General features: G+C 37.3%; 1 protein-coding gene across 1 annotated transcript; it reads left to right on the top strand.

Moving 5' to 3' along the window:
• Positions 1-25,928, top strand: rcl1 (RNA terminal phosphate cyclase-like 1). Its single transcript, XM_066710733.1, has 9 exons — positions 1-180; positions 5,161-5,232; positions 6,030-6,205; positions 6,946-7,020; positions 7,328-7,452; positions 8,066-8,191; positions 11,635-11,791; positions 18,934-19,037; positions 25,709-25,928. Exons 1-9 carry the CDS (start codon positions 18-20, stop codon positions 25,857-25,859), a joined length of 1,149 nt encoding a protein of 382 aa, XP_066566830.1. The 5' UTR covers positions 1-17; the 3' UTR covers positions 25,860-25,928.
• Positions 25,929-26,382: the final 454 nt, after the last annotated feature.

Genomic DNA, 26,382 nt, shown 5'->3' with positions numbered 1-26,382 from the left:
AGTTCCCAAACACGTGGATGCAGCTAGAGCTGGGCTGTAGCAACAACAACATGGCGAGCTACAATCTCACATACGAGGGCTGCAATTTTTTTAGGCAAAGGTTGATTTTATCTACTCTCAGTGGGAAAAGGGTGAAAATCCGTAACATCCGTTCGAAGGATGACAACCCCGGACTCCGAGGTGAGTTATTTAAATTGATTACAGAGCTATATCATGCGGTATAACTGTTTATTACTTGGACGAAAACACATTGCGCATTATATATTAACTTGATGATGCTTTCTTCAGCAAATCTTGTTTAAAAGTATTTAGAAGTAATTGCAATTATGCTACATACATTATGGTTTTGGTCTTAATTTGGTTTATAAAACGCTGGTTATGTCGCGTTTTAGCTTGTGCTGGTCGCCGCGTGTGAGGGGCGTAGCGCGCATCTCTGCTGCTGCTGCTGTGGCTCCTGATCAACACTGTCTCTGTTGGGAACATGGTGGGATGTTACTTTGAGATAGTTACAATACCGTCCAATGTAATCCGCTCATTTTTTATTTGATTGTTAAACTGAATTTAAAATGGTTGAATAACTAATTTATAGATTTATAGTAATTAAAGTAATCTTTAGTTATGCTTGGAACACACTACTTTACAAAAGGCACAGAATGTAATGAATTGTGCCAAGCAATCGAGCAGCAGCACGCAAGCGAACACGTTACATACTATAATTATTTAGACTATAGGTAGGCTATATAACTTATTTAACGGTGTGTGTGTGTATATATATATATATATATATATATATATATATATATATACATATACACACATACATACACCGATCAGCCATAACATTATGACCACTGACAGGTGAAGTGAATAACACTGATAATGTCGTTATCATGGCACCTGTCAGTGGGTGGGATATATTAGGCAGCAAGTGAACATTTTGTCCTCAAAGTTGATGTGATGGGCAAGCGTAAGGATCTGAGCGATTTTGACAAGGGCCACATTGTGATGGCTAGACAATTGGGTCAGAGCATCTCCAAAACTGCAGCTCTTGTGGGGTGTTCCCGGTCTGCAGTGATCAGTACCTACCAAAAGTGGTCCAACGGAGGAAAAGCGGTGAACCGGCGACAGGGTCATGGGCGGCCAAGGCTCATTGATACATGTGGAGAGCGAAGGCTGGCCTGTGTGGTCTGATCTAACAGACGAGCTACTGTAGCTCAAACTGCTGAAAAAGTGAATGCTGGTTCTGATAGAAAGGGGTCAGAACACACAGTGCATCGCAGTTTGTTGCATATGGGGCTGCGTAGACGCAGACCAGTCAGGGTGCCCATGCTGACCCCTGTCCACTGCCGAAAGCACCTACAATGGGCACGTGAGCATCAGAACTGGACCACGGAGCAATGGAAGAAGGTGGCCTGGTCTGATGAATCACGAGTTCAAGGTGTTGACTTGGCCTCCAAATTCCCCAGATCTCAATCCAATCGAGCATCTGTGGGATGTGCTGGACAAACAAGTCCGATCCATGGAGGCCCCACCTCGCAACTTACAGGACTTAAAGGATCTGCTGCTACCGTCTTGGTGCCAGATACCACAGCACACCTTCAGAGGTCTAGTGGAGTCCATGCCTCGACGGGTCAGGGCTGTTTTGGGACCTACACAATATTAGGCAGGTGGTCATAATGTTATGGCTGATCGGTGTGTATGACTTAATACTATTATTTCTGTGTCATAAGGGCTTATATTGTCAAAAAAACTGTCCATATTACCATAAATATCAGTGTGGAAAAAAAATCTGAAAACTGAAAACAAACAGCACTACTAATCCTTTTTTGGCTTGTATACAACTGGTTTTACAGACCTCAATTAGCAATACACGACTTAAAATAACATCGGGTAATCCAAAACTAGGGATAAAACATTGCTTTCTGTACTACATTTTTCCAATCTAGATATATATATTTTGTAGTATATACCTGATTTTAGATCTTAAAACCATTCATAGCTTGTATGTTCTTTAAAAAGATGGATATAATGATGGTTTATAAACTAAAAAATTGAAAGTATCAGGTATATTTTGTACTGTTAACTTGTTAGTTTGTTCTTTTTGAAAGTTCTATATCAGACTGTATTAAAAACTCTTCTTACATTAAAGATAAGTGTTTTAACAGTTTGTACTATGCTATTTTCTTTTAAATGTATGATGTACAGCATGGATTCATATATATATATACAGTGAGGGAAAAAAGTATTTGATCCCCTGCTGATTTTGTACGTTTGCCCACTGACAAATAAATGATCAGTCTATAATTTTAATGGTAGGTGTATTTTAACAGTGAGAGACAGAATAACAGCAAAAACATCCTGAAAAATGCATTTCAAAAAAGTGATAAATTGATTTGCATGTTAATGAGGGAAATAAGTATTTGATCCCCTATCAATCAGCAAGATTTCTGGCTCCCAGGTGTCTTTTATACAGGTAACGAGCTGAGATTAGAAGCACTCTCTTAAAGGGAGTGCTCCTAATCTCAGCTCGTTACCTGTATAAAAGACACCTGTCCACAGAAGCAATCAATCAATCAGATTCCAAACTCTCCACCATGGCCAAGACCAAAGAGCTGTCCAAGGATGTCAGGGACAAGATTGTAGACCTACACAAGGCTGGAATGGGCTACAAGACCATCACCAAGCAGCTTGGTGAGAAGGTGACAACAGTTGGTGCGATTATTCACAAATGGAAGAAACACAAAATAACTGTCAGTCTCCCTCGGTCTGGGGCTCCATGCAAGATCTCACCTCGTGGAGTTTCAATGATCATGAGAACGGTGAGGAATCAGCCCAGAACTACACGGGAGGATCTTGTTAATGATCTCAAGGCAGCTGGGACCATAGTCACCAAGAAAACAATTGGTAACACACTACACCGTGAAGGACTGAAATCCTGCAGCGCCCGCAAGGTCCCCCTGCTCAAGAAAGCACATGTACAGGCCCGTCTGAAGTTTGCCGGTGAACATCTGAATGATTCAGAGGAGAACTGGGTGAAAGTGTTGTGGTCAGATGAGACCAAAATCAAGCTCTTTGGCATCAACTCAACTCGCCGTGTTTGGAGGAGGAGGAATGACCCCAAGAACACCATCCCCACCATCAAACATGGAGGTGGAAACATTATGCTTTGGGGGTGTTTTTCTGCTAAGGGGACAGGACAACTGCACCGCATCAAAGGGACGATGGACGGGGCCATGTACCGTCAAATCTTGGGTGAGAACCTCCTTCCCTCAGCCAGGGCATTGAAAATGGGTTGTGGATGGGTATTCCAGCATGACAATGACCCAAAACACACAGCCAAGGCAACAAAGGAGTGGCTCAAGAAGAAGTACATTAAGGTCCTGGAGTGGCCTAGCCAGTCTCCAGACCTTAATCCCATAGAAAATCTGTGGAGGGAGCTGAAGGTTCGAGTTGCCAAACGTCAGCCTCGAAACCCTAATGACTTGGATGATGATGTCTATTTCAGTTGCTCTGTTACAGTAGGCTTTTAGGTGTAGTACTGCTATTCAGTGAGTTTAGACATTTAATTGAAATGTGGAGGCTGTGTTTGTTTACACAGAAAGTTATTGTTCAATTTTGGATGTCAGCAATAGCCTCCTGTTATACATTTTATTTAATATATTATTTTGTATCAACCAGAGTGCATCTGACAAATAAAAACTTTCTTCAAATGCATTGCACTTTGATGGTAATTGTAATTTTTATGGGAAAAATACTGCCTTATTAAGTACTTGGTATCGGTACTCAGTGTCGGCAAGTACCCAAATGTAAGTACTCGTACTTGTACTCGGTTTGCAAAAAAGTGGTATCGGTGCATCTCTAATTCTTCCAAAAGATATTCCCTCATTTGGGGTTTTGATGATGGTGGTGGAGAGTGCTGTCTAACACGTCAGTCCAAAATCTCCCATAGGTGTTCAATTGGGTTGAGATCTGGTGACTGTGAAGGCCATAGCATATGATTCACATCATTTTCATCCTCATCAAACCATTCAGTGATCCTCGTGCCCTGTGGATGGGGGCATTGTCATTCTGTAAGATACCACTCCCATCAGGATAGAAATGTGTCACCGTTGGATAAAGGTGATCACTCAGAATAACTTTGTAGTGATTTGCAGTGACCCTTCCCCCTAAAGGGACAAGTTGGCCTAAATCATGCCAGGAAAATGCCCCCCCACAGCATAACAGAGCCTCCAGACCCCCTCACTGTAGGGGTCCAGCAGTCAGGCCTGTCATGTTCTCTTGGTGTCACCACACATGCACTCTCCCACTTGTTGAGAATATGGTGAAGGATGACTCATCTGACCACATCACTTTTTCCCACATCTCTGTAGACCAGTGCCTATGGTTTTTGTACCACTGAACTCTCAAATGTGCATTTGTCTTTGTAATGAGGGGTTTATGCACTATAACCCTACTATAATTTTTGTGTCTGTTTGTTTTATGATGAGAATAAATGGTAATTGAATAAATAAATATGTTTAAAGAAACATTAAGAGACCTAAACATGGAAACACACAATCAGAAGCATTTAATTGATACATTTGAAAATCTTTTCCCTCTGTTATTCAAGGACAGAGGGGAAAAAAACTGTCAAGGTTATACAACTGTGTACGGTTAAAAGATGCACTGTTCACTCTTAAAAGAAATGCTGAAGAACCTGGTCGGTGAGTGATTGTTGAAGTGTATCTTCTCGCTCCTGTTATACCCTTCTCCCTTCCTCACTCAGACAAATGCTCTGTAACATCCGTAAAAGTCACTTGAAGTATACACTTACTATTGGCAGTAGGGAGCAAGGGAGTGTTTTGGGATGTAGCCTAGTGTTTAAATCTAACCTTCTGTGTCACATGTTTCTTTCAATAACTTATACTAACATTATTGGGTGATATGGCAACAGGTGATATATGGTGTAAGTCCTACAGTGACTCTCAGAAGTATTCACCCCTTGGACTTTTCCACATTTCATTGTGTTTGCAAAATGAAATCAGAATGGATCTAATCAGGAGTTTTTACTACTGATCAACACAGAAAATCGTTTGTGTAACACCTTCAGTCACTGTTTTGACAGAAAATGTGTGTGTTGTTTGCTTAAGTAGTATTTAAGTATTTATCTCTCCTTTTTAGATTTTGAAGCCAGCTTCATAAGACTGATGGACAAAATAACCAACGGCACAACGATTGAAGTCAATCAAACAGGTTATTTGTTTTTTAATTGAATATTGGGTTTACTTTTCTCAGTGTATTTGATTATTTATCTAATCCTCTCTGTGCTGAAACGGTATCCTTATAGTCAATATTGGATTGACTTTAAGACTTTTAGCTTCAGCTAAAAACATATTCAAGGGTCTGGTACTGTATTGTTTTTATGACTTGACGAAGTTTTAACTTCATGGAACACTGATTACAGTCATTCATTTCAGCACACTGGGCTTTACAATTTTAGAGGAGAAGTAGCTGGAAGTTTCATAGGATGACGCAACCAAACTCTCACCAATTAAATTCCCATCAACAAGATTTAAACTATAGTATAAGAAGACAATACTCAATCATACCACAGCCTTTTACAATTCTATCAATTTGGTGAGTTTTTAAATAACACTTATGACTTTTGTTGATCTGACCCTTCTGCAAAGAATTTATCAGCATAGGCAGGACTCAAATCGAGCAGAATTTAAACTAGAATAAAACGCAGATTTGCAGGATAAAGATTTATGGAATTCAAAATTGAACATTATAAGACATCTTTTAATGGCAATTATAGATAATATTATATATTTGGAATTGTCTGTCTGACACACACGTTCAGTTAAAGAAATATGCATTTTCTAATGTGGAGAATCTGTTTTTGGTTTCAAAAGTTGATGTAAAATTACTGCAAATCTTACATTTCACAGCACTTTTACCTTGAGATTATTGTGTCTAATGAATTTGTATGTTATGCAGTAATGCATTTGTCAGGCTTGTTATTTAATTGGTTTGTTTTCTTTTTACAGGTACTGCCCTGTTTTATCAGCCAGGGCTTCTGTATGGAGGAGCAGTGGAGCATGATTGCAACCTCCAGCGCTCCATTGGCTACTACCTGGAACCTCTACTCGCATTGGCTCCCTTCATGAAGAGTCCAATCAGGGCAGTCCTGAGAGGCGTGACCAATGACCAGAAAGACCCATCTGTAAGTAATGCATTGATTTTCTCTATTTTGTCTCCTTCAATGAAAGTATTCACAGTCTACATTTTGGCACACTTCTGTACAGTGTATAACAAGAGACGGAGAGTAGTTTCATGTGGGGTAGTTAAATGAGGTGCACTGCTTCCTGAGTGTGAAATAACATGAGAGTTCAGGCACTGACATGAGCAGCTGCAATGACACTCCTTTAACAACAGGTTTTTAAAAATGTGTTCAACACAGAAAATAGAGCACCAGAAAGGAAGAACATGAATGATAATATCCATCATCTTAAAGCTAATTTGGAAATATATTTTTATATGAAATGATGCTCTGTAGTAGACATTTAAATAATGTAATAATTATCTGATAATTATATTTAATCTTTAAAAATTAAACTAAATGGAACCCATGTTCTTAAGTCACTCATGTTCCTAGAAATCTATTTTTTGGGGCGGTGGGGCTGGGACAATCACATACATTTATATTATATTCCTTAGGTGATTTACAATTGTTACAATACATCACATTCTATTTAGATAAAATTACCCATTTATCTAGCTGGGTTTTTACTGGAGCATTCTAGGTAAAACACCTTGCTCATGGGTACAACAGTGTCCTCCATCTGGGATTGAACCACAAACCTCCACACAGGAGTTCAGAGCCCTGACCGCTACTCCACACTGCTGCCCATTGAAGAGTCTGTTAAATCCCTCATTTGAATCCTTTTGTCTCATTTTTTTTAGGTTGACACTCTTAAAGCTACTGCCATTCCTCTGATGAAGAAATTTGGACTTGATGGGGAAGGTCTTGAGCTAAAGGTAGTCTCGGAGATTATATACCTGCTTTGCTGTTAATAGCATTTGTTAAACTCAGATTCTTATACAGAATTCACTCACATTTTCATTACCCTACTGATCTAGATAAGGTTTTACCCCAATACTTTTTTTTTTGTTCAGCTATTAATGTACAAGTTATCTGCACTTGCCTACTGCATGTAATGGATAAAATAAGTTGCAAACAATTCTAGATTTTAACATGCAAATCTTTTTTCATTTGAACACACCTCGTAATCAGCTGATAGTTTTGAGTATTGCTCTAAAATACATTTCTTTGTCCTCTCTTCAGGTGGTGAAAAGAGGGATGCCCCCAGGTGGAGGAGGAGAGGTGCTTTTTACCTGCCCTGTGCGGAGATGTATTAAGCCAGTGCAACTCTCAGACCCAGGAAAAATCAAGCGTATCCGAGGAATAGCGTATCCTTTCCTTCTCTGTGGCTGCTAGCATTGCACTGCATAGGGTTTAGCATTTGTCTTTTAGTCCTGAAGTTTGCCTTTATTTTTGTTATCTGACATAAATGCTGCCTTTTTAATTCATAATTATGTATTTCAGCCATAACTGTACTGTTTTTCTCTTACTGTTATCATCTTATCACTGTCTTAGTACAGAAATATCTGCATTTTGGAGACCACACTATGTATTTTGATTATTTGGTCTTTGAATTAGTACCTGACTTGATATCTGTTTAAGTTACCATGTGTTTAAATCTCAGTTTAGAATTTTGTATTTTTAATGTGCAACTAGAGCTTTTATTTACCCCTTTGAGGCCTATTGTAATTTGTCAATAAGCTGGCAAACCTACGACAGGCATGGAGAACATTCAGTTAAATAATTTTAGTCATGTCAGATTATTATAAATCAAATCCTATAGGAAAGCCTGTTAGTTGTATGTGCATAAAATGTATATTTACTTTTATAAGTGTAATGTAATCCTTCTAATTCTGTAGCATTAATGATCTGTCAGACTCCCCACATTGCTATGGTTTTATTAATAGATATTTAAGACCTTTCCTTGACACTTCTGATCAGATATTCAGTGAGAGTCTCTCCACAGATAGCAAACCGAATGATCGACTCAGCCAGGAGCATCTTAAACCTGTTCATTCCAGACATTTATATTTACACAGACCATATGAAGGGAGTTCATTCTGGAAAGTAAGTTTGCAGTTTTTCTTAACATGGGCCTAGACCTAATCAAACTTATCACACTGTGAAAACCTTCATGGGACTAAATCAAAAGAGAAAATGGTCTGCAAAATATATTAAAAATGATATCAAATGTTTTGCAGGTTTCCCTTTGCTGGGAGGGGAAAGGGAGTGGATTTGCATTACTTAACAAAATCAAAGACACTTCAGTGATTAAATCAATTTGATACAAGCCTTTCTGCTTTTTATAGACTGTTAAACTCAGTTGTGATTTGAGGTAAAAGGAATGACAGCATAACAAAAACAATCCTGGTAGTTGCAAAGATCCTTGTAAATGTATATAGATCATGTATCGGCGAGTTGCATGCAAAACATTAGTAATTGGCAGTAGGCAAAATAACATTAATAATATTATCTTTGCAACTTTACATGGTTGCATAGTTTTAGTTGTGCGATTACATTTGCAGAATTCTCCACAAGATAGTGAGAGCTCTACACTCCACTGTAAGGGTTCATGTAGGCTACCTGTCTTAAACTAACATTTTGAATGTTCAGTGGCAACCATGTAAGCAATCGACATGCTTCAAGAAAATCTTAAGGCAGCACTGCACTGAATTTGAAATGGTTACTACAAGTGGTATTGGAGAAGATTTGTATAAAATGTACAAAGGTATTCATAAACTAAACATGACCGCCAGGCCATGTGAACAGGCTGTATCATCCATAAATCTGGTTTCAACTTAAGACATAACTTTGTATTAATATTAAAATTAGTAATGTATTGCTTCACAGGTCTGTACATCAACATATGGAAGTTAGGAAACACTGACACTGAATTTGCCCACAACAGCAATGTCTTTAATTTCAGTAACTTGAGTTTATCATAGGTTATAGACTTATGTACTAGTGTAAATCATATACAATTGCAGCATAAGGTTATGTAGTTTAGTATACATTTGTAGGTTGCATGTTTGTACTATTCGGGTTGGGCAGTTCAATTTATATAATTTTCCACAAGATGGCGATAGAGTTCTACATTTTAATACAGAAGTAGTTGCTTCATTTACTTGGCTCCATTTTAAAAGCTGTCATTTGAAAGGTTCACATTAGCCATATTTTTATATTGCAGCAACTCACCTTGGGCACAGTGGGCTTTACTGTACTGAAGTAGTAATATCCAAGTTTCATCAATTAACACAACATGACTGACAAAATGTGTAACCAGTCAGTTGGTCATAAGGCAATACTGTGCACTAATTTCTTTACTGCACGTGGTTATGGGACAAAGGAAAGTTTGTCTCAAATGTCCAAAAGTGTAGGAATATGCAATACGGTGGCTATGTGACCAAACTGTGTAATGCATGCATCTTGTTAAATTTTTTGGCAAGCGCTTACTATTAACAGGGTTCCCGCGGCTCCTTAAAAGGTCTTAAAATAAAATCTGTGAAATTAAGGTCATAAATTGTGTTACCGTACATTTGCTGTAGGTATTACATTTGCGGATGGTGGGTTTAAGGCTGGTGGGAAAATTGTCACGCACAGTGGCACGGTGGGTAAAACGTCTAATTAGCGTGTATTTGTTTGATTAAAGGACGACTTAGGTGGATCCGCCCAAAATTCGGGCATCGATTACAAAGTATTAATTATCTGATAAACGATTTGAGATAAAGACATGCAGTGTTTTTAGCTGCGTAGCTGAGATTCTGCTGAAAAGAGCCATGTGCGGTGTGTTTACATCGCGCACTTCCTGGTTTTAGAAATTCAGTGCGCATTGCAGCACTTAGGGCTGGAATTGACCAATGGAGAGGATGTTACTGTGTGTCATGTGCCATGGAGATCTGCCTTTACTAGCCAATCAAAAAAACCCTGTCTCAGCAGCTGATCAGAGCGGGGTGGCGGCGGGGGGCTTGTACAACTCAGCTCGTATCTCAGCTATTATACATGTGGTATCTATGGATTCAGAGCAGCTTCAGCTATGCAAATATAATACAGTATATATTATAATATTATATATAAGTGGAAAATGTGCAATAAAGTAAAAAAAGAAACGGAATTAGATTTTTTTTTCCAGTAATGGAAAACAGAAGCTGATTAAGATTGTAAGGTCAGCAGAATATATAACAAGACCCCCTGGCATGCCAGGTGCCCCTCTGCCACTTCCTGGAGAGGCCCAGCTTTGCTCAGTGGCAAGTCTGAGGGACCTGAATAACTCGGGGAAAATAGAATCTCAATGTTCTCCTGAGTCAGTTTGCGAAAAAGGTGCATTATTTCAGTGTAATGTATATAGTTTATTGAAATACAATGCATATTGCAATACCTAAGGCTTTGAATAGTATGTTCTAAGTGTCAAAACTGTTCACTATTACTTGTGTTGGGTGTGAAATCAATCATAAAAAAAAAAGAAAAAAAAGAATTGTTTATTTTTTTTATTGCACATTGTTCACTCAAATACTGTCTTATAAGTACATTATGCATGAAAAATGCATTTAGCAGAGGTTGTTCTGAAGAAATAGATATAAAACACTTTGTGGTTTATAAGCAAATGCATATTGTTTATCAGCAAGAATGTAACAGTGGTAAAAACGGGAAAAATTGGCTCAGTCCTCTGAGGGTTAACTTAGTATTAGCAATGAGAGACTCCGCCATTAAAATAAGTTTTACGTTTGCGTTATGTTAGCTAGCTGCAGATGTTGACGTCTGGTTGCGTGTAATCTTTGCGTTGTTTAGACGTTTTTGGTTCTTAAATTATATTTGTTGAGGTCTTAAAAAGCATTGAATTTGACTTTAAAAATGGTGCAAGAACCCTGTATTAATAGCATTTGATATATGAAGTTTCAGCAATGTTTTCTATCGTCTCACTAATATATAGAGCAATGTATGCATGTTACACATTGCTGTAATTGAATTGGCCTGTAGCAGGCGTGTCTGCCATAGGCCTATATTTCCCGTTATGCACTACAGTGTCACAGTACATACATGCTTTTAAATATATCTGCAATAATGCCACATGAACAATCAGACTGCCCCAATATGCTGACAAGATTAAAGGGGTATATCAAAGAGACAAAATCAGTGTTCAATACTGCACTGGGAAGAAAAATAAATAAGTTCTGATATAGTTTTTCTGGAGTTTATAGGCAAAGCTAGAGAATCACTAGATCTAAGAACTCGAGGTCAGGCCTATCCTCCTAAAACTGGAACTTCTGTGTTATTCAGTGATTTTCAATGTACAATGTCCTCTGCATGAGGATAAAAAAATAAAAAATAAATCTCATTGCTGTACATCATTTTTTCCCCTTACACCCATGATACAATCGTTTGTTTGTGTGACACCACATTATTCTTCTCTTGTTCACTCTGTGTCATGAAAGGTAGTTTATCAATTGTAGCATGTTGCTGAAGCTACTGCTTATGTTCATCTGTGTTTAAACTGCGTGTTTGGTGCTTTTCAGATCCCCTGGCTTTGGCCTTTCGTTGGTGGCTGAGACTATAAATGGAACGTTCCTCAGTGCTGAACTGGCTTCCAACCCACAAGGCCAAGGAGACCCAGTTCAGCCAGAAGACCTCGGGAAGAACTGTGCCAAACTCTTGCTGGAAGAAATTTACAGAGTAAGTAACACAATACCAGTTGGTATTCTCTGTCCTGTTATGGGCAAGGAAAGGTAGCTCAGCCAGTGTAATTGTTTATGTAGACTATTTATAGGTATACAGTGAGGGAAAAAAGTATTTGATCCCCTGCTGATTTTGTACGTTTGCCGACTGACAAAGAAATGATCAGTCTATCATTTTAATGGTAGGTGTATTTTAACAGTGAGAGACAGAATAACAACAAAAAAATCCAGAAAAACGCATTTCAAAAACGTTATAAATTGATTTGCATGTTAATGAGGGAAATAAGTATTTGACCCCTTCGACTTAGTACTTGGTGGCAAAACCCTTGTTGGCAATCACAGAGGTCAGACGTTTCTTGTAGTTGGCCACCAGGTTTGCACACATCTCAGGAGGGATTTTGTCCCACTCCTCTTTGCAGATCCTCTCCAAGTCATTAAGGTTTCGAGGCTGACGTTTGGCAACTCGAACCTTCAGCTCCCTCCACAGATTTTCTATGGGATTAAGGTCTGGAGACTGGCTAGGCCACTCCAGGACCTCAATGTGCTTCTTCTTGAGCCACTCCTTTGTTGCCTTGGCTGTGTGTTTTGGGTCATTGTCATGCTGGAATACCCATCCACAACCCATTTTCAATGCCCTGGCTGAGGGAAGGAGGTTCTCACCCAAGATTTGATGGTACATGGCCCCGTCCATCGTCCCTTTGACGCGGTGCAGTTGTCCTGTCCCCTTAGCAGAAAAACACCCCCAAAGCATAATGTTTCCACCTCCATGTTTGACGGTGGGGATGGTGTTCTTGGGGTCATTCCTCCTCCTCCAAACATGGCGAGTTGAGTTGATGCCAAAGAGCTCGATCTGACCACAACACTTTCACCCAGTTCTCCTCTGAATCATTCAGATGTTCATTGGCAAACTTCAGACGGGCCTGTACATGTGCTTTCTTGAGCAGGGGGACCTTGCAGGCGCTGCAGGATTTCAGTCCTTCACGGCGTAGTGTGTTACCAATTGTTTTCTTGGTGACTATGGTCCCAGCTGCCTTGAGATCATTAACAAGATCCTCCCGTGTAGTTCTGGGCTGATTCCTCACCGTTCTCATGATCATTGAAACTCCACGAGGTGAGATCTTGCATGGAGCCCCAGACCGAGGGAGACTGACAGTTATTTTGTGTTTCTTCCATTTGCGAATAATCGCACCAACTGTTGCCACCTTCTCACCAAGCTGCTTGGCGATGGTCTTGTAGCCCATTCCAGCCTTGTGTAGGTCTACAATCTTGTCCCTGACATCCTTGGACAGCTCTTTGGTCTTGGCCATTGTGGAGATTTTGGAATCTGATTGATTGATTACCTCTGTGGACAGGTGTCTTTTATACAGGTAACGAGCTGAGATTAGGAGCACTCCCTTTAAGAGAGGGATAAGTGCAAATGTGTAAAACATGCATCTAATTAAAGTAAACAAATGGACAAATGTGCAGGGGGCTGAGACTGTTACAGTAATAAAGCATCCATTGTCACCGATGTCCAGATCTTTCACAATGAATGCTATTCGATTTTCTGTCATTTCCTGTTTACGAATGTGTTTATCCAACAACTATATTGCTTAGGAATGCAAGTCCTTGAAGAATCAATATACACAAAAAGTCTGTGTCCACGGAAAGAAAGGATCAAACTCCAACATGCTTAAGAGTCTTAAGTGCAAATTGAAAACAAATGCAATGCAGTTGTTTGCCTCCTTCACATTTTTTTTCCAGTGCTACCAAGCAAATAGTACATATATATTACTCTTTTCATAAGGATTAGTAGTACACATGCAGTCACTGACTCAATAGAAGTAGTTAGGCTAGTGTTACATAAATAAATAACAGGTAGGTACTAATTAATATAATTAGATTATAGAGTGTGTATCAGAGCTGTAATCACCACATAGAAATAGAGTAGAGAATAGATAACCATCACAAATACCTGAATGCATATCTGTCAATAGTGTGACTAAAGCATTTCATTTTTATTCTTTACTTTGCACTTTAGATTGAACATCTTTTTGGGATTAAAATCTATTTTGTTCTTTTTGTTATTTGTAAAGTGTGTTCCTTTCTATCTATGAGAATAGAGAGCAAGTCTGTTTTTGTGTATATTGAATAAAAAGAAAAACAAGCTTTCCTGGGAATTGTTAATGTTTGAAACTGATAACGTGAATTCTATCCACGTGTAGACGTATGCCAATTTTGATGTTTGTTTTGTGGTTAATCAATCATAATGCAAAACAAAATGTAGTAAACAGGAGCTAAAGAGAAGCGTCTAAAGTCTCAGTCAGAAAGGCAGGTCTAATGTAAGTACTACAATTTGAATCTTTTAGCAGTCGATAAAAATATATAGATATCTAGTTTGAAAATATCAGTTTATATTGATTTAACATGGTTTTAACTGTAATAATTCAATAGTGAAAATGTAAACCACTATCTGAAATGATAGGCAGAGAAGTAATCATTATTATGTCATTGAGCTGCATAAGGATACAGGGAGATGTGAGTAAGTTAGAATGATCTTAAGGTGACTGCTAAATATATTCATAGTGAACTTGCCTAGAGGGTGATCTTTGGGCATATAATGTGTGGTGAAGGTATGGGCCACTCACAACGTTCTTTAATTCAGTTGGCTGCTTTAGCAGGGTTTAATCAATACGTGAGTCATCAAGACAGGTCAGACACATCCGTTAAAATAGCTATAGAAAAATGGCAATGAGGACTTCTTTTAAAAGACCAATAACAGATATGGAAATGGTGCATATAAGAATTTAACCCATAGATGAGAAATTGACATTGGATGAAGCAACAGAAGTATCACCTACCTCTGTCAGACAATGCTACAGACAATTCCTGTTATCCTAATGTGTAGTAAACCCTATTTGTTTTGCTTGGACTGATCACTTTTTGGAATGCAGTACAGACCAAAAGAAATGTTTTGAGATTGCTGTGTCAAAGATCGTGCACAAGGTTGAAGTCACTTGAAACCTGAGAATCAGAGCAGTTTGAATAATGAAATCAGCTAAGCTCGCGTGTTTGTTGAGTGGGAATGAGAGCTGTGTGTTCTGTTTTAAAGATGATTTTGTTTTTAGTTTTTTGTTGCTGTTCATGCATTTGTTTGACCAGGTAACACTGATGTTTGACCAGTTGGGCTGCCTGACCTGAGTAGCGGTGCAGGAAACTGTGTTGTCTATCCACTGCCTCTTTTCTTCTCTGAGCCTGTTTATCGCCTCCCTTTCGGATATTCTAGCAACGCTTAATAGTAATAGCCAGAAAAGTACAACTACTAATGGGTAACCATTTACAAGCATTGGAGTAAATTTTATAGACTAAATATTTATTTATTGTCAGAAGAGCAAGTGAATATTCTATTTTTAATGATATTGTGACACAGTGAGAGGGATGCTGTATAAGCAAGGAATGGCTCCCCCTCCTGGATCTGCGACACCATAACTGATTATGCTGATTATTGAAAACCCGGATGCCGTCCTTTGTTTGTTTTATGACCTGGGCCAGACAACGACTCCTGCTTTTCCACAGTTGCCATTAGACAACCTGGTTGTTTTGAGTGGGACACTGAATAGTGGTCTGGGCAAAGCTACGAACAGTCAGTGCTAGATAGTGCCCAGACACGGGCTAGGATGGATTTTACTTTTTACAGTCTTTTTAAAAACTCTTCTTTTGTTATCACTGTTTACTGTTATACAGAGCATTCGACTGAGGATTTTATCTCATCCCCAGACACACAGGTCCCACACCCCGCTCTGTGTTACAATATATACTAGCATTATAATTTCGGTTTTCTCTATATATAGTGGATTGCAATCGTCTTGGATACAATTACAAAAATGCCATTTTCAAATGTAAAGAGACAAATAAAAACATGCCCACATGTGAGGGTTCCTCAAACAATAGAGCAACAACGTCTTAACCAGGTTGTCCTAAAACAAGAAAGCCCAACTTCACAGACGCAATGATCAAAGTAATATTGGAAGAAGTCATACAAAACAAATAAAGTTGTTTTGGAAATAAATGTTCATTTAGTAAAACAGAAAATAACAGGCCATGTCAACCTTGAAGAATGACATTGTATGCCTCGATCATGTAACTGGCATTATGATTTTGTATTTTATATAAATTGTTCCAGAAAGTTTTCTTTTCATTTTGTTATGCTCTTGTTGACAAATTGTTTCTTTTAGTAAACTGAAACATTTAAATTCTTTATTTATACATTCTAAGAAATATAGAATAAGACCTAGTAGTAATTAAGGGATACATGACAAAATGAATGTCATAATCAGTGTGCCAATGTGAGTCAATAGACTGACTAATTAAAATGATTAATGAAATTAGGAGATTAATAATCTGGGAGGAATTAAGTGCTGCCAAAAAATTGGTCGTGCACAATGTTGAACCCTAATAATATAACCATACATCTAGTTTGCTAAACAAATTGCAAAAGTCATGCATACTGTAATGAGCTAGTCTTGAGTGATACCACAGAATGTTAATTGACATTTAAGTTTGCACTGATTGATAATTTTGCATGATAAATTTTGAATGCCAATTACAAAGATCATGCTAAATATAGGTGAGAATGGAAACCTGTTACAATTATTTCATTGTAAGTAGTAGTCCAAGTAGATTCTGTTAAACTATTATGAAACAAGTTTGCTCTTTTTTTGTCACAAAATGTGTTTCTTCAGAAGTAGAATAAAACTATGAGTGATGTATACCAGTGATAAAACCACTATGCAGTGGACGTTTACACTCCCGTCTGTCTTGACTCGTGTTCAGCTGGCATCTTTATAGCTGAATCGGCAAACTCTAAAATTGTCATTGATAAAATTAAATATTTTATTTTTAAAGTAAATTAATCATCATGTATCATGTAATGTAACAAAGTTAATTTAGCAAGGAAATGCTGTAGTACATTCAGTATTTTGTTTTGTAGCACTGTGTGGGGGTGATCATAATGCTGCGTTTGATATAGGCAGGGTCTAGGAATCAGGCATTCACAAATGTAGGGTGAATAGAGTTAGTTTATTGTAATAGTGTTCAGGTGCATCAAATTAAACTGACCTAAAACATAAACAACAGTCTAAATCCTCTTTGAGTCTAACATTATGTGATAACAGATCCCTCACTAAACATGTAACTAATAACACATGCAGAAACCAGTTCAAATCTGTAATCTCTAATACAAGTCAAAGTCCCTAAATCAAAGTAATATTACAACATGTTGCGGCAAATGCACATCAGTCTTGTAACAAGAATGCAGGCTACCGTAACACTTTTCATCATGGACAATTAATAACCGGATCAAAAGATGAGGGGGCACAATACTGCAACTTTTTGTATCCGCAATAGTTACATCTGTTGCTAAATAAATTATGCTCAAATGTATTAATGTCCTGGCAAATAGTATTAGGAAAATTTTAACAAAATACACTGCTGGTCTATGTGCACACATCATGGTATGAAACAACATCAATGTAATTGGGATTTTTGAGGCAAATTCAGGCCTCTTCTTTTTATGCCACGGACAGCAGTGTCTTTGGGCCAAAAAAAAGTGCAACTTCTCAAAATAACTTAATCCCCACTCTGAAGCACGGAGGCAGAACGGTATTATTTTGTAGTATTTAAAAAAAAAAAAATTCTCAACCAATCCTGGTGCCCTTGTTAGAATTGAGATCAATTAAAACAAATATACCAGGACATTTTTGCCAAAAACCTGGTGGCTTCCCCATCAGGAAGCTCATGCTGGCAAGTCACATATGGACTTTCCAGGGTATTAAGCAGTCCACAACACACAACCGACTCTATGGTCACATTGTTGAGAGAGGAACTGTTCTTGTTTGGTATTTCCAGATATCAATCCAAAACAAAAATGGTTTGGTTTGGCCTGTAAATTGCAATCCACATGTAAAGGCAAATAACATGGTCAGATATCCCTCCCGACAAGTTAAAGAACCTATTAAAAGGCTACAGGATGCACCTGTATCATATCCCAAATTAGATTTGCAAAATACTGATTGATTGACTAAATTAACATAATGTGTTTAGAAATGTGTTTAACTATTATTGACAGATATACTGCTGATGCATGCAGTATTGATTGTCGTACAATTAATTACTTATGACTTATTTTTATTTTATTTTTTGTTTTGTTACATTTCATCAAATGTAACTTGATCTATTGTATATATGCATGTAAGAAGGTAAGGAAATCTGTCTTTTATGTATTACAGTCTCCTTTGCCAGTGTAGCTTACGTCTGCTTTTCTTTTAAATTGTTGACTGTTCTGACCACTTTGGATTTTAGGGGAATTCTGTCAATTTGTACAGTCAGTTACAAGGAAAGAGGAAGCTTGTGGGGATTTCTGTTGGAGGTGTATGTTACTGGTTTTATGTTTCTTTTCTTTTGCTGATCCTGATGTAAATGATGCCTACTTAATGTAGCTGAAAGGTATGATTCCCCTCAGTCTGTAATAATTACCAGGTGTTTGTAAAGGTTGAATTGAATAATGTAGTTCCTTAAAAGAAACCTCAAACCACAAAGAAGGCTTTGCGCTCTGCTTTTTAACAGCTGCTGAAACCTCTCTGTAAGTATGTCTGCCACAGCCCTGGAAGTTCTAATAATTTATTCACCAATTTTCATACTTAACCTGGAAAACTACAATTGTATCGTTTTACAAGTTAATTTATTAGGCTATATGATTTTCATACTTATTGGTATGAATGTAAGATTCGTATAAAAGAAAAACTGCTCCATTTAGCTCTTGTTCATTGCAGGCCACCATTGCACTTCAATATTTAAAAAGTATTTGTGAGGTACATGTAGTGAATGAGGTTATTTTTTTCAGGGCATGTAAACATTTAGGATGTTAGAATCCATATGTAATTGGAACAGTTGCTAATGGATTTATGAGCAGACTTTAAATAACCAATGATGACCTATGTATAAAATAGTTTATACTTTTGTTAAAATCTCTACCATGCAGTAGAATGTTGGTCTGTGCATTGCATTGGTCTGTGTTTTGCGTCTTCTCTAGTCAAACCCAGCCATGGTCTTGAACTTTTTGTATGAGTTTAGGTTGATGTTGTCATGTAATTTTGTTTCCAGGGGGGCTGTGTGGATTCCATCAACCAGAGCCTTGTGTTGCTATACATGACTCTGGGACAACAGGATGTTTCCAAAGTTCAGCTGGGACCTCTCTCTCCCTACACGTAAGTTATTTTTCTACAGATCTTGTCAAATAGAATAATACAAAGATGTATTTACTTATGTAAGCATAATGTTACTACAAAAAACATATGGTTTCCTACATTATTCTTTGCCCCATAACAAAAGGTCAATCAGTTCTTATTTAGTATAGCGCCCTTCCCAGGGTAGCTTTACAGATTGAAAACAAAACAAATACAGTTAACAAATAAATAAACCACACATAATTCAATAAAATAAACCATTAGGCATAGAGGAGAGAAAACAAAAACTCCTGTAGGATTGTTGTGGTCCACAGCTTAAGGCCTAACCCTAATGATTGCCTCCCCTCCAGGCAACTTCTCAACTATGTCCTTATGATTTACTTTGAGATAAACAAAATACAATTGGAATTGAAGCCAGTAAGTAACTGAGTTCTTTTTAATAGAAATATCTAGCTCTTGGCATTGGGATTTTCAGTGGAAACCCTTACCAAAATATACACTTTCTGGCAAACTGTTGTGGCGAGTTTTCCACAAACTTTCTGCAAACTTGTGATGAATATTAGTGGCAAACTTGCTGCAAGTTCACTTTTTCATATGCTAATTAGCTGTTCTGGCAAACAGTAGTGGCAATCTTCTGGCTAACAGATCATTTGTCAGGTAAATGTTCCATAGTCTACTGGTACGTCAGGGTGTGCAAACCGCTTGTAACAAGAAGTTAACTAATTATTTCTTGATCCATATTTTGATAGTCTTTGCCAGTTTGAATTTGAATGTTTGTTTCAAAGATTACACATTTTAGAGTATAACAGCCAAGTTCTAATTGTTTAAATGGCAGGTAGTTCCCATACACCCTCTATAAAATATCACATTGAAAATTGTATTCATTGCATAAATGGAAGTATAACAGATTAAGTTTTAAATGTAAAAACTTGTTTCTACATAGTACCATATTATGATAATTAAACAATTTAAATTAAACTGTAGCAACAAAATACCCTTCTCAAATAAGAGTAGATAAAATAACTGTCTAACATAACACATCACACTGAAAACTATCTGTAAACTTTTATCCAATAGAACATTAGGAAAAACAAATGTATAGATATATATATATAGATAGATAGATAGATATAGATAATACCCAGCAAAAAAATAAACTGCTTTTATTTTCAGCAAATTTAAGGTGTAAATATTTGTATGAACATAAAAAGATTCAACAACTAAGACGTAACCTGAACAAGTGTCAACAGACATTTCTAAGTGACCTCATACTTTTGAACGGTAGTGTATATATGGCCTGCTCTTCCCCTGCCATGATTTACTTTACACGATTAATCAAAACTGCCCTTTTGGAAGTGAGGGCTTTTGAATGTAGTGCTTTATTGAAGTCTGAATCCTTCATTCTTAGTTCGTTGATGGCATACACTAAAGAAAGAAGAAAAAACATGTTAGTTTTATGACATAGTAGTTATAAAACATAACATTAACACAGTAAGATTTTAGGATGAGAATAAGCCAATCATTAGAACTCACATTAATACCATATTGTCCATTGAATGGAAATAGGAATATTTACCAGCTTTCTGAGAGCAGAAAGCTGCACAGGTCAGGGTGATAAGAAGTCAGTTTACAGGTGCCCCATTTTGTCACTTTGGATGAATCAAGTTAATACATATTGTTTTGGTACTATAATTGTATTATAGTGCCTACTGTTGTAGTATTATAAAGAGCATTGCCTTTATTGATGCTTTTATTCTGCTGTAAAACAAAATCAAATACATTAAATATGGCAAATGTTTTCAAAGAAATAACAACACATTTTAATAATCTATGTACAACATTTTACTTTTATGTTTTGAGTAAGGACTGTGTACTCGTAGTTTGTGTTTACCTTAATCCAGTAATTTGATACTGATACTGATTAATTTGAAACTTTGCATTTACCACTTATTGTTGCATGAACTATGCGCCAATTGTCTACTTATAAGCTGTTTACAACATTGTAATGTTCATTCGAGACTGCAATAATCTGCATACCAGTCTCAAAATAAACATGAATTACTGGTTATGATCAGTGTTGATTTTACTTATATGTAAAGGGTTTGAGTAGTTGTAATTGTCTATAGTCAAGAATACATATTGTTTCTCCCCATTAAATACAACTACGAAATCACAGTGATAATAGTTATATTTCCCTATTGCCGAAATATTTGCCAGACGTTTGCTAAAAGTGAGCCACTAGTGGCAAACACTTGCAAACTTCTGGCAAACACTTCTGGTAAACTATTTAGTTTGCTGCAAATTTGCAACAAATTCACTGCTAATTTGCTGCAAACTTTTAATTTCTGTAAGGGAAGCTACGGGAAAGTACAGCCTGCTGTGGTGTCTGAGTGTGTGAATGAAGTAGCCAAAAGGCAGCAAGCTTGTAGAAGCTTCAAAATCCTTTGTGGTTCATTATGATAGACTATTATTGTATTGTTTAAAGAAAGTGTTTCTCTACTTCAGAAATGTTCCTGGTGTTGGTATGATTTATTTAATCTAAAATGTATTTAAATTACACTTCAGCTATTATTTTTTAAATATGAATTGCTGATTTATTTTGACAGAAATTGACATAGCTGTTTATCTAAATAAATGTATAGTAGAAGTGCAGGAAGTTTAGCAGACCTTTTTTCTTCTGTGTTTTGTTGGGTTTCTAGTAAGAAACAGAAATGGGAAGAACTGAAGAAAGTGAACTGTCCATTTTCAGTTATCATGGTACCGGTGCTGTGTACTTTAAAAGTACAGTACTATGATAACTGAAGATTGACAGTGCCATCTCAGAGATGCAGAGAAGCTGTGCCCTGGACCTATGAAAGCTTTGGGTCTGAAGAGTGTGCTATATTATTACTTTTATTGTATTTCTTAGGAGACTGCCATTTGTTACAATATTTAACATGATTATGTTTACATACAATTACACATTCATACAGCTGGAGCAATCTAGGTTAAGTACCTTGCTGGGAATGAACCCTCAGAGCCCAAACTAGTACTCCACACTGCTGCCCTGACATCCGTGACTTCTCTTTATTAAGGAGCGAGGTCCTAAGGTTTGCATATTGACCGAAATTAAAATGTAATAGGGTTAAAGGAATTATAGTGATTGCATTATTTATAAGATATCAATGCACTTTTCAGAATAGACATCCAAGGAGTTGTATACGAATATAATTTTCATTGTGGTCTTCCAGCATAAATGTGAACATAATATGATTTATAACCATTTAACAGTTTGTATCTGAGTTAATATCCTGTTTAAAGTAATAACACACACCTACAGCAATCCCACAATGTTTACATTAAGGCAGGAGAATCGCTATATTCACAAGTCTGTTCTCGTACATCCATTCTGGAGCACAGGGAGCTTGCAAGAGATTGCTTTTTAAGACTTTCCTTTCTTTTGACAGTTTAATATCAACCATGACTATTGACTTTTGCAGAGAATATCCATCCATCCATTTTATTGGAAAGTTTATTTACCATTAAAACATTTCAGTGAAGTCACCCTTTGATTTTTTCATTGATTAAATCTAGGAATTGTCTACTTAAAGAGGCTTTGTGAGTGAGTACACGGCAGCTGTACTGTTGATTTAATAAATCCACACTTTGAGCTTAGCTGTAGCTTCAGACTATGGTTTGTGTAAAATCACATTCAGCTTGTTGATGCATATTTCCTATAATCTGTCTCAGACGATTAATGCCAACTTGTTGGTCACTATATCACTGATTTTATTGATAGTCTGCAAAAAGTCTGACCCACTTCCCATCTTTTGTTATGTATATTAATTGTTAAGAAATTGTATAGCTTGCTTCTCAAAGTGATATTACAAATACATAATTATTTAAACATCTGCATGTATACTTCTCAATATAGTGTGATCAAAAGTTACGATAAAAAGCAAAACTAATGTAATTGTCTGTGCAGTAAGATACCTTCTGTGCATCTCTATATTAAAAAATAAAATAAAAATCCAAATGAGTCTCCACTCAACTGAAACTGATTTTTAATCCCAGTTTCTAGATTGCGATGCTCTTGCCCAGCCCTCAGAGTTTTCCTGGACTTCACTTTAAACCTTTGCTTATTGCTTATTCATTCCAACCCCAAATTTTCATTTTCCCCATCAAGAACACTTCTTCAAGTGAAGATGTTTCTTTAATTCAGCCGGTCAAAAAAAATATCAGTCTCCAGATTTTGACCCAATTTTCAGAATAGCCACAACTGAAAATGGCTAAGGTTAAGAAATAAGCAAATGTGAGTGGTCCAAGCTTCATTCCATGCAGTCCAACCTGAACTGCTGATTTTCTTTTGAGCTCTTGCTTTTAGCTGAGATACAAGAGCACATCTGCAACAAGTCAATGAATTGTAACTTAAAATAGCGCCATTCACAAGGTAGTCACAGAGCACATTACAGATAGAGATAAAACAGAAACAAATAAACAACATACTTGACATACATATGGGTAGTTTCATATTAAACCTTGATTTCAAATATAAAAACGACCAGTTACTGGCCCTTCTCTAATGAATTATTAACATCGTTATTATTGTTCATTACAATTTAGTTTTTTTGAGACTTTCTTTTTCATTATTTTTTGGCTTCCCTAAACTAAAGCTGGGGAATTATACAATGGCTACAATTATTCCATTATTTTTTAGACAGGGTCATCTATGCATTTAAGTACGAATATTTTGGTTTAGGAACATTGTAAATCGACACAACTTGTCTTGTTTGTTTGATGATGATTTATTGAGTCTATCTGTGTAGTCCACAGTGGTCCTTCAGGCAGTCCGAGGGCTAAAACAAATGCACATTGATTCACAAATGTATTAATTCATATTTTACTTTTTTGTTTGTGAGATTTCAGATTCAAGAAACTTATGATAAAACCACAGCAAAAACAAAATCATTTAATTTAAAGCAAAAGATAATTGTACACTTGTACAAATGAGCTAACACATAAGGTAGGCATGAATATAGGAGTAGTTGTAGTAAAATGATAAAAGTGCTAGTAATCAGGAGCATAAGTTTAATAAGGGAGTACATAAGATAAGAGCAAGAGTGCTGAGATGTCCAGGCGATTAAGTTGGGGTATTACAGGTACAGGGTGAATAGGTTTATCTTGAGCAGATGCAGGAAAGTGGTCAGGGACTGTGTGGTCCTGTCTTTGGTGGGTATCGTCCACCACAGGCTATGGGCTGTGGAATAAGAGGTGCAGAGACCAGAGGGCTCTGGAGGCAGTTTCAGAAAAGAGGAGTCTGGATGTAGTTAGGTACAGTCTGGCTGAGTCAATGGTAAGCGACAAGCAGTTTTGAACTTGATCTTGAAGCCAATGGAGTTGTGGAGAAGCAAGTGCAAATCGTGTCAGAAAGCACACCAGATGAGTAGCCAGAATTGACTAGATTGCTTTATTCTTTGATAAAAGTAATTACCCATCAATTGTATCTCCTTACTGAACAGCACACATACCTAATAACCAGTTTGAATCAATTGGGAAGAAATGCTTTAAATTAGACTATCTTTAGATTTCATCAATTAAAAAAATCAAAGGACTTCACAGAAATATTGTAAGTGCTCTTATGTCCTATGGGTCACTGGTTCAGTCCCAGCTCATGTCATTTTCTGATTGTGACCAGTGGCGCGCACAATTAGCGCCAAGGCCGGGTCTCTCTCGGCTCATCGCTAATTGGGGATCCCCTGCCAGCTACCTACCTCTCCTGCAATAGGCGCTGGACCTCCAGTGTAAGGCTATACAGTGAGGGAAAAAGTATTTGATCCCCTGCTGATTTTGTACGTTTGCCCACTGACAAAGAAATGATCAGTCTATAATTTTAATGGTAGGTGTATTTTAACACTGAGAGACAGAATAACAACAAAAAAATCCAGAAAAACGCATTTCAAAAAAGTGATAAATTGATTTTCATGTTAATGAGGGAAATAAGTATTTGATCCCCTATCAATCAGCAAGATTTCTGGCTCCCAGGTGTCTTTTATACAGGTAACGAGCTGAGATTAGGAGCACCTAATTAGGTGCTCCTAATCTCAGCTCGTTACCTGTATGAAAGACACCTGTCCACAGAAGCAATCAATCAATCAGATTCCAAACTCTCCACCATGGCCAAGACCAAAGAGCTGTCCAAGGATGTCAGGGACAAGATTGTAGACCTACACAAGGCTGGAATGGGCTACAAGACCATCGCCAAGCAGCTTGTGAGAAGGTGACAACAAATCAATTCATGCAAATTAATTTATAACTTTTTTGAAATGCATATTTCTGGATTTTTTTGTTGTTATTCTGTCTCTCACTGTTAAAATACACCTACCATTAAAATTATAGACTGATCATTTCTTTGTCAGTGGGCAAACGTACAAAATCAGCAGGGGATCAAATACTTTTTTCCCTCACTGTATAGCCTGCATTGTGTGAAATGACGGGTGGCTTGAGGGTGGCCGGGATTGGGGGATCCCACTCTTACTTCCTTACCTTCCCCAGGTGTAGTGGTAGGGGATGGGCGACGAGCCAAGATGCATTAGCACAATTGGCGATTCCAAAACAGGGGTAGAAAAAAACACACACAAAAAAAAAACCTGCAGCAGGATATGAACCTGAGCTTATAAGCATTATTTATTTCTGTTTTTTGTTATTCTTTTCAGTATAGAGTTCCTGCGCCATATAAGAGACTTTTTTCAAGTCATCTTCAAGATTGAAACTCAAAACCAGGAAGAGGATCGGAAAGGTGGAGAGAAGGTGCTAATGACCTGTGTGGGTGCAGGGTACACAAACATCAGCAAAACAGTGAAATAAAGTTTTTGGTTCTATTTTGTTTTTGTTTTAATTGTTTACATAAAAATAAAATTATAATTTTGAAGTCGACATTAAGTACCTCTGTTTAATGTCTAAGCTGCTGAAAAGTGTGTGGAAAACTATCTATTTTAGGGGTGTGCTGAGAAGGATTTTCTGGCTCGATAAGCTAGGTACCAGTATTTCATAATAATGCAAGACATTTTGGCTTGAATGTAAGCACCAGTAATGCTAAACTGCATTGACACTTGGATTGGAACCAGGTGCTATGATCAGATGTGGATTTGGCGTCGAAAGAACGATGCAGAAAGAAACTGCCAGGAGGCTGAAACTTGGCCACAAGTGGATCTTAAACAATGACCCCAATCATGCATCCAAAACCAAACAAATGGTTACTTGACCACAAAATTAAGTTTGCAATGGTCATCTCAATCTTTAGACTTGAATCCCATTGAAAACCTGTGGTTTAAATTGAAGAGTGCAGTCCATAGTGCAGACCAAAGGATTGTCAAGGATATGGAAAGAT

This window comes from Amia ocellicauda, chromosome 8, assembly GCF_036373705.1.
Source record: "Amia ocellicauda isolate fAmiCal2 chromosome 8, fAmiCal2.hap1, whole genome shotgun sequence".
NCBI lineage: Eukaryota > Metazoa > Chordata > Actinopteri > Amiiformes > Amiidae > Amia > Amia ocellicauda.
The sequence above is the reverse complement of the archived record's forward strand: the minus strand, read 5'-3'. Positions and strand labels throughout refer to the sequence as shown.